The sequence below is a fragment of the Rhinoraja longicauda genome, chromosome 26 (genome assembly GCF_053455715.1).
Source record: "Rhinoraja longicauda isolate Sanriku21f chromosome 26, sRhiLon1.1, whole genome shotgun sequence".
NCBI classification, from domain to species: Eukaryota; Metazoa; Chordata; class Chondrichthyes; order Rajiformes; family Arhynchobatidae; genus Rhinoraja; species Rhinoraja longicauda.
Genome location: NC_135978.1, coordinates 26,643,293 through 26,654,833, shown reverse-complemented (window position 1 = coordinate 26,654,833; position 11,541 = coordinate 26,643,293). Strand labels below are relative to the sequence as shown.

At 49.0% G+C, this 11,541-nt stretch overlaps 1 protein-coding gene across 2 annotated transcripts; it reads left to right on the top strand.

Annotated features, from left to right (window-relative positions):
- The first annotated feature begins 2,112 nt into the window (after nt 1–2,112).
- mrm3a (mitochondrial rRNA methyltransferase 3a) lies at nt 2,113–10,619 on the top strand. 2 transcript variants are annotated; one of them, XM_078422426.1, is made up of 4 exons: nt 2,113–2,703; nt 6,297–6,541; nt 8,190–8,354; nt 9,263–10,619. In XM_078422426.1, the coding sequence occupies exons 1-4, from the start codon at nt 2,144–2,146 to the stop codon at nt 9,838–9,840; spliced, it is 1,548 nt and encodes a 515-aa protein (XP_078278552.1). In that variant the 5' UTR covers nt 2,113–2,143; the 3' UTR covers nt 9,841–10,619. The 2 variants fall into 2 exon arrangements, with proteins under 2 accessions (XP_078278552.1, XP_078278554.1); XM_078422428.1 differs by lacking the exon at nt 2,113–2,703 and adding an exon at nt 3,054–3,104 and having other exon boundaries at nt 9,263–10,618.
- The last annotated feature ends 922 nt before the right edge of the window (nt 10,620–11,541 follow it).

Sequence of the window (11,541 nt, the reverse complement as noted above, 5' to 3'; positions counted from 1 at the left end):
AGAAGGGTCTTAATCCAAAATGTCACCCACTCCTTCTCTCCAGAGATGCTGCCTGTCCCGTTGTGTCTATTCTCAGTGTAAACCAGCATCTGCAGATCCTTCTTACGCAAGTGATAGGTGGATACTGGTGGGGGAGGGAGTTAAATACTCGAGGTGAAAGGAGACAAATGGGGAATCAAATGCGGAAAGTAGAAGGGAATTGAAATGTAAAGCCAGAAAGTGGAATACGGGTGGAAGGGACATGGAAAGGGGGGGGAAAAAAGCAAAGTGGGACATTGATGGGAAGCGAGCTTGTGGAGGGGGAAGGAGCAGGGTCACTGGGGGATGGGAGAAATGGGATAGTGGGAGAAATGTGTGGGGAGGCAGGAAAAAGAGCGGGGGTAGGGAACAGTATTAACAGAAATTTAAGAATTCAGTGTTTATACCATTAGTTTGTAAGCTACCCAAATGGAAGAAGAAAGTTCAAAGGTATTTTATTATCACGTGTGAGATGCAAGTGTGAGTGCTCACAATCACGATGCTCGAGACAATCTAGAGAAACAAGTATAGTTTATTTGCAAGTCTGCAGAGTTGGGTGCCTCCCCTGTCGAGACACACCGAGGTCGGGAAAATCCCTTTTTATTCACTTCATTTTACAATTGTTACACCTTTAATTCCTCCCCTTCGGGCTCCTTCCAATCGGAGCACTGAGGTGCACAATCTACCGTCACCGCCCCTGTTGCCTTCCACATCATACAGTAATATTCATTTATTTCATTAGGCAAGCGCAGTACAGAGTAGTTCATGCCCTCCCTCTCCCCTAGTTCTCTGATTATTTTGGCCTTCCTCCCAGTTCTCTGATTATCTTCTAACACTTGTCCTTGGACTGTCACCATTTGTTCTTGCGAGTTTTTTTTTCTCTAGCCGAGCACGGTCTGGTCAGTTATTTCTCAGGGTCCCTTTTTTTAGTCGAGCATGGTCGAGTCAGCTATTTCTCAGGATCCTTAGTCTAAATCAATTATCCCTTTTTACCCCTCTCTCACACACGTGTATCAATTAAGGCACAGTGAAACTCGATTTACCATAGTCATGCTATAAAAAGCAACAAGACACCCAACTACATAAAAGTTAACATAAACATCCACCACAGCGGATTCCACTTTCCTCACTGTGATGGAAGGCAATAAAGTCTAAACTTCTTCATTCTTTATTCTCCCACTGTCGGGTTAATCGAACCACCCGCAGTCAGGGCGATCGTAGCTCCTGCAGCCGTCAATGGAAGCTCCCACGACCGGGGCTGTTGAAGCTCCTGCGGCCTGGAGATTCTGAAGTCGGTCCCTAACCAAGCTCCACAATGTTAAAGTCCGCAGGTTCCCGCGGCTGGAGCACCAAAGTCGATTCCCGGCAAGAGGCTCCTCGATGTTCCCGGCCAGCTCCTCGATGTTAGGCCGCAGTGCGGATGGAGATACGATGCAGAAAACCCCCCCATCTCCGTCGAGGTAAGAGATTTTAAAAAGTTTCACCCAACCACCCCCCAGCCCCAACATAAAACAAAGCTTTCTAAAACATACTAGAAGTATTCTAGTACACATACTAGAAGTGCTGTAACCTCAGTTCAGGAGCTGGTTTACGCTGAAGATTAAAATGCTGGAGTAGCTCGGTGGACAGGCCACATCTCTGGCAGCATCTCTGGAGTGAAGGAATGGGTGACTTTCTTCAAACTCAAAAAAAGGGTCTCGACCCGAAACGTCACCCATTCCTTCTCTCCAGAGATGCTGCCTGTCCCGCTGAGCTACTTCAGCTATGACAATACAACACTCTCTTTTCAAGCCTCTCTCTCTCTCTCTTGACTGAAGATCAAAAGGAGGGATGCTGAGTTGTCAATCAGATCTCCAGTGTCAATCAAGTGTCCCACTTTGCTCCCCCCCCTTCCTCCCTTTCCACCCTTCCTCCCTTTCCACCCGTAATCCACTTTCTGGCTTTACATTTCAATTCCCTTCTACTTTCCGCATCTGATTCCCCATTTGTCTCCTTTCACCTCTGGTATTTAACTCCCTCCCCCACCAGTATCCACCTATCACTTGTGTAAGAAGGATCTGCAGATGCCGGCCGGTGACGTCGGGCCCGGCCGGCCTGGTGCGCACGCGCGACGCTGCGGACCAAGATGGCGGCGCTCAGGGTGCTCGTGTTTGGCGGCGCCGTCGCCCGTCTCCCCCTCCCGGCCGCTCCTCTCCCATTCCCGGCCGCTGCGGGGAGGCGCTACGTGAGAGCGCTGAGGAGGAGGCCCATCGAGGTGCTGGACACTCGGCGGCAGGGAGCTGCTGGGGCCGGGGAGGCTCCTCCCGGACGGGAGAGGCCGGGGCTCGGTGGTCCCGCCCGGCAGAAGGATGTTCCTCAGCTTGGTGGTCGGGCCGAGCAGCAGCCCCTCGGTCGGGAGAGGACTGGACTTCGTAGTCGGGCCTTGCAGGAGGGGCCTGGGCTCCGTGATCGGGCCGGGCAGGAGGGGCCTGGACCCGGTGGTGGTCGGGCCGAGCAGCAGCCCCTCGGTCGGGAGAGGACTGGACTTCGTAGTCGGGCCGGGCAGGAGGGGCCTGAGCTCCGTGATCGGGCCGGGCAGGAGGGGCCTGGACCCGTTGGTGGTCGGGCCGGGCAGCTGCCCCTCGGCCCCGCCGTGCTGCCCGGCCTGTCGTTCGAGAGGGCGCTCCCCGGAGACAAGCGGCTGGCGTAAGGATGATGACGATACTTTATATTGTCACTTGTACCTAGCTCGGTGCTGTGACATTCTTTGTTTTTGCATGCAAAATACACAAAAGGTGCTGACAAAGTTACAAAAAGTACTCATCACTTCTTTGTCCCCCATGCCGGGTCCCGTGGTAGATTTATTGATCAAACATCCCGGCAGGGCTCACCCTCAGCAGGGGAGGGTTGGGGCAAGTGTGGTTACCGCTCCTCTACCGGCTCCATCTGCCCACCTCCTCAACAGGCTCCACCCATCGCTTGTCAGACCCTATCTCCCCTCTACGTCTTCAGTCTTAATGTAAGGTCTCGACTAATCCTCTGTCTCCGCAGATGCTACCTGAGTCGCTGAGTTCAATGGTCCTTTCTTGTCACGTGTACCATTTAAGGTACAGTGAAATTTGATTTACCATTCAGTCATACCAGAAAAAAGCAACAAGACATAAAAATTGGGCCGAAGTATCTCTAAACTAGATAGTGTTAATGTACGGGGATCGCTGGGCGGCACGGACTTGGTGGGCCGAAAAGGCCTGTTTCCGGCTGTATGTATATATATGATATGATATAATATGAAACTAAACTAAACCTCTTTTGGCAAACCTGCCATTCCTAAACCTCATTATGGCAGGTTTGCCATAAGAGGTTTAGTTTAGAGATACAGTGTGGAGACAGGCCCTTCGGCCCACAGAGTCCACACTGACCAGCGATTCCCGCACATTAACCTACCCCATACGCACACACTAGGGACAATTTACATTTGTAGCAAGCCAAGTCTAGTAAATCTTTACTGAACTTCCTCTAACACATTCACTTTTCCTTGGGGGAAGGTGACTGTACCCTACAATATAGCAAAGTCCCACAAGGTCTTGTAAAATTACAATAAAGCTTCCTTCTCTCATGAAATCGTCTTGTAACAAAGGCTGGCCTACCACATGCTTTCGGGACTACATGCTACATCATAACTAAGGCCTTCGGCGACCTGTGTATGAGCACACCTCTGTCCCTTTCAACATCATTATCCACTATCACTCGCCATTTAACAATACCCTGCTTGTCAGTTATATCCTTCAAAATCCAGAAATTAGAAATCCTAATACACCACATCCTTCAGTCTGGAGTCACCTCTCAGTATTAAGACGGGTATTGACCAGTAACGTCACCTATTCCTTTACTCCAGAGATGCTGTCTGACCCGCTGAGTTACTCCAGCTTTTTGTGTCTATCTTCACACCACATCCTCAGTTTTCTTTCTTCTCTATTTTGCTACTTGCATCCTCAAACACTTGCATCCTTTGTCAACATCATTTTTGCTTTATCGGTTGACTGGGGTCACTTTTGCTGCAAGATGAAGTCTGGTTTATAGACAGAACCGATTCCCATTAGTGAGTCATTCTGGGGACTCATTCAAAGTTTGGGCAAAAGGTGAATGTCAGGGAAAAAACATTCTGCTCAGAATGATCTGCAATTCAGAGCAAAAAGAAAAAAAATAAACAGCCGGATAAACTCAGTGAGACAAGCAGCATCTATGGAGACAAAGGCATAGTGGACGTTTTGTGCAGAGACCCTGCATCAGGGCAGAGGGGAGACAACCAGTTTAAAGTATGGAGAGGGAGAGTTAGGGGCTGGCAGGCAGTAGGTGGAACCAAGTAAGGGGAGAGATGTCAGGCACATAGAGTGGAGTGGTAGAGGCAGGAAACAGTGGTTGGGGAGTAATAGGTGGAGACAGATAATGAAAGAGAAATTAAAAAAGCCAAATAGAGCCAGGTGGGGGAAGAGGAGTGTGGAGGCAGTGACAGAATCCGCGAGGTGATGTCGAAATGAGACTGCAGATGCCGGAATCTAAGTCTTAGTCATACAGTGTGGAAACAGACCCTTCAGCCCAACTTGCCCACACTGATCAACATTCCCATCTACACTGGTCCAATTTGCATGTGTTTGGCCCTTATCCCTCTAAACCTGTCCTATACATGCACATGTCTAGTTGCTTATTAAATGTCGTGATAGTTCCAGCCTCAACTACCTCGTTCCGGCAGCTCGTTCCATACCCCCACCAGACTTTGTGTGAAAAAGGTACCCCTCAGATTCCCATAAAATCTTTCTCCCTTCACCTTAAACCTATGCCCTCTGGTTACCGATTCCCACACTCTGGGCAAGAGACTCTGTGCGTCCACCGGATCAATTCCGCTCATTATTTTATACAACTTTATAACATCCGGTAAGAAAGGTGATAAGTGAAGTCTTACTCATGCTGTCTTGAGTCGCTGAGCTCCTCCAGCAGTTTTTTTGCTCCAGTTTCCAGCATCTGCAATCTTGTGCCTTCTTGATCTGGAATTGACTAGCTGCAGAATGGTGGCAGCGGAGTTGGATAGATTTATGAGAGGGAATAATTTGCAGAACCTGGGAAAGAACATGTGGAATGGCACTGAAGGGATTGCTCGACTATCATCCGATTAGGCTTAATGGGCCATGTGGCCTACTTCAGTGCTGCAACAGTTAGAGTCAAACATCATGGAATCAGGCCCATCGACCCAACTTGCCCACCGTCCAACAGGTCCCATCTACACTAGTCCAATCTGCCTACATTTGGCCCATATCCCTCTAAACCTATCCTAACCATGGGCTTCTCTAAATATTTTTTAAGTGTTGCGATAGTCCCAGTCTCAACTGCCTTCTCCGGCAGCTCATTCTGTACACCCACCACCCATTGCGTGAAAAGGTTACCCCTCAGATTCTGATTAAATCTTTCCCCCCTCGCCTCAAACCTATGCCCTCCGGTTCTCAATTCCCCAACTCTGGTCAACAGACGCTCTTATTTCCACTTCCTCCTCCTCGCCCCTCAGATGCAGCATGCTTAAGAAACCTCAATCAGTGTTAGCAATACAAATCTGGGGTGAGCATTAAGGAAGCTCAGAGACGGGAACGCTCGCAACATGTAAACTAAATATTATCTGCAATATTGATGGAATTAACAATAGAGAGACTGGAAAATCAATAGGAAGGGTACTCTTTACATTCCCTGACACAGTTCTGTATGTAAGAACAGTTCTATGATCCTTTTGTGATGTGAACCTCTTGGTCGATTTTATGTCCTGGAATTTAGTTTTTTTTTAAAATGTAATTAAAAAATAAAATCTGCTTTGCAGAGTCACGGTGGCTGAGAGTTGCTGCCTTACAGTGCCAGAGACCCAGGTTCGATCCTGACCTCAGGTGCTGTCTGTATGTGGTTTGTACATTCTCCCAATGACCTGTGTTGAGTTTGCTCTGGGAACTCCGGTTCCTTCCCACAGGTTTATAGGTTAATTGGCTTCTTGTAATTGTAAATTGTCCCCAGTGCGTGTGTGATAATGTTAGCATGCAGGGATCGCTGGACACCGGTCTCGGTGGGCCGAAGGGCCTGATTCCGCGCTGTATCTCTAAACTGAACTAAATGGTGAACCTGTGTAGGAAGGAACTGCAGATGCTGATTTGCACCGAAGATAGACACAAAGTGCTGGAGTAACTCAGCGGCACAGGCAGCATCTGAACCTCTTGGTCCATTTTTGACCTATAATTCTGGCTTCTCTTTCCTCTTGTTATTGATAGAAAGGTTATGACCATTGTGAAGTCCAAGAAATTCCGTGACCAGCATGGGAAAGTCCTGCTGGAGGGTTGGCGGCTGATCGCGGACGCCTTGGAAGCCGGAGCGTTGCTGGAGACCCTCTTCTTCAGTAACATGGACAGTGTGAAGGAATTGCCTCTGGAGAAACTGAAGCACGTTAAATTGATCAAAGTGAAGTTTGACGAGATAAAGATATGGTCTGAGCTTGTAACGCCCCAGGGAGCACTCGGTAAGTACCAAATATCACCGATAAAACGGCAGAATCAGAGTCGGAGAGAACAGCATCTCATTCCGATTGCGCCTATCTCAATACGGGCCATACCCAGGTAATGAATGGGTTCCATTTTTACAGACATCTGTAAGTCAATGTTTGTCCAGAAGTCCAGTTTGGGGGCACAATGACGCAGCTGTAGAGTTGCTGCCTTCCAGTGCCCAGAGACGCGAGTTTGATCCTGACTACGGGTGCTGTCTGTACGTTCTCCCTGTGATTGTGTGGCTTTTCTCCGGGTGCTCAGGTTTCCGCCCACTCCCCAAAGACGTAAGGGTTTGTAGGTTAATTGGCTTCTGTAAAATTGTCCCTGGTGCGTGGGATAGTTCTTGTGTACCGACCAGGTGATCGCTTGTGGGCCGAAGGGCCTGTTTCCGCGCTGTATCTCTAAAGCTGGACAATGCACAAAAATCACGTTATGCTAACAATATCTCCACAGTATCATCATGAATGGCAACAAAAAAGCAAGGCTGGTAAGAGAAAAGAATAAGATAGGAATACAGCACAGCATGTTTGTACCGAACATGATACCAAATTAAACTAATCCCTTCTGCCTGCACATGATCCATATCCTTCCATTCCCAGCCTATCCATGTGCCTATCTAAAAGTCTCTTCAACACCACTATTGTATCTGATCACCACCACCTTTGGCAGCACATTCCAGTCACCCACCACCCTCTGTACACCACATGCTTCCACAGACAGCAGGATAACAAGGACCAGATACTACTTCTGACAATACAGTTCCTCTTCGCCTGATGAGACGGACCTTGAGGGAGTCACTCTTGAACTAGTGGGGACAACATATCAATGCACAGACCTAAAAGAAAAGCCGCACTGCTAATATTAAAGCAAGTGCCAGCTAATACTTGAGTAGTACTTCTCTATCACTTTGCATTGGTGCATGTCAAAGTGTTTTTATACCAAGCTGCTTTGAGGCAAACAATGTTGATGAATTAACTTTCTCGACTCCAATTTTAGGTCATCTCTAACAACCTCTCCCTCCCCCCCCCCCCCCCCCCCACACACCCCTTTTTCTTGCCCCCTCCCATGTGCCCCACCTGGACTTGCCCCTATTTCTCGCCTTCCCCCCTCACCTCTGTTCCATCACAATTCACAGCTCTTCCATCCTTTTCTCTCACCCCTTTGTCCAACCATCTGCCTATCAAACCCCCCACTTGCCTATGTTCGCCTATTACCTGCCATTCTTTGTCCTGCTCCTACTAGAGATTTCTTAACCCCCCCCCATCAGTCTGAACAAAGGTCATGACCCGAAACCTCACCCATCCATGTTCTCCAGAAATGCTGCCTTCCCCCCCCCCCCCCCCCCCCACTTCATTACTCCAGCACTTTGTGTCTATTTGTTGTTGTACATTGCACCTGCAGTTCCTTGTTTCTACATTTGGGTGATAGTTTTTCATGGCAAGGTGAATGTGATGAAGCACTGAGTGGAGGCCAGGCTTCCGTTTAAGATCTTGAACTGAACAACAGTGGTAATTGTGCGCAACTTTTGTCTGGCCTGGAATCTACTTGTGAAAAAAGTCAGACGGCAAGTAACGAGGATTTAAAATAGTAAATGTCCTGTCTGTTCTTGTTGCTTCTTTACAGGAATTTTTGTCAAGCCAGAATATTCAAAGATGAAGTATCCAATTCACCAAGAGCACAGCGTACCCCTCTTCCTCATCTGTGACAACATCCGAGATCCCGGCAACCTGGGCACAATATTGCGATCTGCAGCGGCAGCTGGCTGCAGGAAGATATTATTGACCAAAGGTCAGTATCTGTAACCCTCTGCACCCTCACTCAGCTGGTTTGTTTTCTCTCCAGGGTCTCCCAACGGGGCAGCAGCTTGCAGTGCTTCAACTGGTTTAAACGCCACCTCTACCCCTACTAACTGGCAGCAAAGACAGCCAAGGTTGCCCAGGCCACAGCACTGAAGCAGGCCATTTGGCCCATTGACTCCATGCCATCATGCACCTGTTTGCGCTAATCGGAACAAAAATCCCGATTTATTGACTGCAGATGTTTCTACTTTGGGGAAGAGTTTATTGCTGTCCACTTTATCTATACCCCATGTAGTTTTATATACCTCAATTATAGGTGGCACACTCACGTAACTGGTAGAGCTGCTACCTCACAGCGTTTTTAAACCTGGCTTCTGGTGCAATCTGTGTGGAGTTTGCACGCTCCACCCGTGCCGATATGGATTTCCTCCGGGTGCTCCGGTTTCCTCCCACGTCTCAAAGGTGTGCTGGGCTGTAGAGTTATTGACCCTCTGTAAAATTACTCCGAGTGTGTCGGGAGTGGAAGCGAAAGTGTGACAACAGAGACCTCGTGATAGATGGTCGAACGGCCTGTTTCCATGCTGTACCTCTAAGCTAACGCTAAAACTAAAAGAAGCCTCTGCAGGAACAACATCTTTCATCAAGGCATGTTGCAGCCCTTGCACTCAACATTGAATTTAATCATTTTGGACAATTATTTTTTAATTGACAAGATACAGCATGTAACCAAGCCCTTTGGCCCATTGATATCTTCAAACACTGACCTGCACTCCGAGCTCACGCATTAATTACTGTGTTGTGTTGATAAAAGCCAATACAGGGAATTAATGAAATTTGATATCCCTCTCCTTGCACTCCCCCCCCCCCCCCCCCCCCCTCTCTCTCTTTCCCCCGCAGGTTGTGTGGATGTGTGGGAGCCCAAAGTGCTCCGGGCTGGAATGGGCGCTCACTTCCGCATGGCCGTGATATCGGGCCTGGAGTGGGAGGTGGTTCCCAACTACATCTCCACCAGCACCTGTGTCCACGTGGCAGACCATTCCTGCCCGGTTGTCGGCAGCCCCCCGGGCCCCCTGCCTGCGGGCGAGCAGAGCTGCACGTCCTCGCGCACAGCGGGCGAGTACGAGGAGAGCGACAGTGAGGACGAGGAGCAAGAGTTCCTGCTCTCGCTGCCCAAGGTGGACACTCAGAGTTGCTACCGGCCGTGGGCGAAGGAACAGACCGCCATTGTGGTCGGCGGGGAGACGCACGGCCTCAGCCTCGAGGCTCTCTCGTTGGTGGAGAAGACGAGAGGACGGAGACTGTGCATTCCCATGACTCCGGGCGTGGAGAGCCTCAATTCGGCCATGGCCGCGTGCATTTTACTCTTCGAGGGCCGGCGGCAGCTCTTGTTTGAGGCAGCAAATGCCAACAGGACTGACTACAAGGAGCCTGAAGTAACATCGCTGTTCTACGATCAAAAACAAGCACAAAAATAAAACAAATGCATCCTTTACAATCTCTAATCCAGCTGTCTTCAACTGTTCACTACTTTTAGTTTAGTTATAAGATAGACACAAAATACTGGAGCAACTCAGCGGGTCAGGCAGCATCTCTGGAGACATAGGATGGGTGACGTTTCGGGACAGGACCTTTCTTTAGTTTTGTACTTTAGAGGTGCTGCATGTTAACTAGCCCTTTGGCCCATCAAGTCCACGCCGACCGTCGATCGCCCATTCACACTAGTTCCACGTTATCCCGCATTCGCATCCACTCCCTACACACGTGGACAGTTTACAGAGGCCAAATAACCTATAGTCTCGCACGTCTTCGGGATGAGGGAGGAAACCGGAGCACCCGGAAACCCGCGCGGTCACGGGGAGAAGGTTGCAAACTCCACACAGACAGCAGCCGAGGTCAGAATCGATCCAGTGGATGGGGGTCGAACCCGGGTCCGTGGCGCTGCAAGGCAGCAGTTCTACCAGCTGTGCCACTGTGATGCCTCACACCAATAAAGTCAGCCGTGCCAGTCAAACAGGTAGCGTGATAACACTGGTATCCTGCGTTCTTGCAGGGTCGTAGGCAATATATCAGTGTTTGTAAATGTCAGCACATTAACCCGCTGATTAACCAGGCAACAAACAGTTGGTCTGGCAACACAAAGCCTCTGCGTGATTTGGCTCAGCGTGGTTTTAAATGACGTGCTCTAATGTACATTGACTACAGTGTTAGTGTTTGTACAACTGTATAAACAATATATTATGCACCTCAATGCAAAACTATTAAATGTCAAGCAATTACAACAACCTGCATACTTTGCAAAGTATTGTTTTGCTTGATTAAATGTATCCTTCATGGATGACCTATGGGCGGCACGGTAGCGCAGCATGGGCGGCACGGTGGCGCAGCGGTAGAGTTGCTGCTTTACAGCGAATGCAGCGCCGGAGACTCAGGTTCGATCCTGACTACGGGTGCTGCACTGTAAGGAGTTTGTACGTTCTCCCCGTGACCTGCGTGGGTTTTCTCCGAGATCTTCGGTTTCCTCCCACACTCCAAAGACGTACAGGTATGTAGGTTAATTGGCTGGGTAAATGTAAAAATTGTCCCTAGTGGGTGTAGGATAATGTTAATGTGCGGGGATCGCTGGGCGGCACGGACTTGGAGGGTCGAAAAGGCCTGTTTCCGGCTGTATATATATGATATGATATGATGATATGAAAGGGCTGCCATCTGTGGTGAGAGCGCTCCTAACCTTTAGTGGGGCTGCTGGAGGGGGCCAGGGCTAACAGGTTCCATTGCATTATTTTAACCTTGGATATTACTCTTATATTTTGGTAACGTCCATCTCTGTTCTTTTTCTTCCCCCCCTCCCCACACACACACTTTCCTGATCCCAGTGTACATCCATTTTCTCACTGTCCCACTCCCCTCCCCTTCTGTAAGGCATATGAGCAGAATTAGGCCATTCGGCCCATCGAGTCTGCTCCACCATTTAATCATTGCTGATCTATCTCTACCCCATTCTCCTGCTTTCTCCCCGTAACCTTTGGCATCCTTACTAATCAAGAACCTATCAATCTCTGCTTTTAAAAATACCCAATGACTTTGACTCCACTGCTATCTACGGTAATGATTTCCAGATTCACCACCCTCTGGCTAAAGAAATTCCTCCTCATCTCCATTCTAAAGATATGTCTCTT

What these genes read in the sequence shown, in the direction of transcription:
- mrm3a (XM_078422426.1), top strand. Translation starts at nt 2,144, where the DNA reads ATGGCGGCGCTCAGGGTGCTCGTGTTTGGCGGCGCCGTCGCCCGTCTC. An exon ending in AACGCCCCAGGGAGCACTCG is followed by an intron (nt 6,542 to 8,189) that starts GTAAGTACCAAA and finishes GCTTCTTTACAG; the next exon opens with GAATTTTTGTCAAGCCAGAA. An exon ending in GAAGATATTATTGACCAAAG is followed by an intron (nt 8,355 to 9,262) that starts GTCAGTATCTGT and finishes TTTCCCCCGCAG; the next exon opens with GTTGTGTGGATGTGTGGGAG.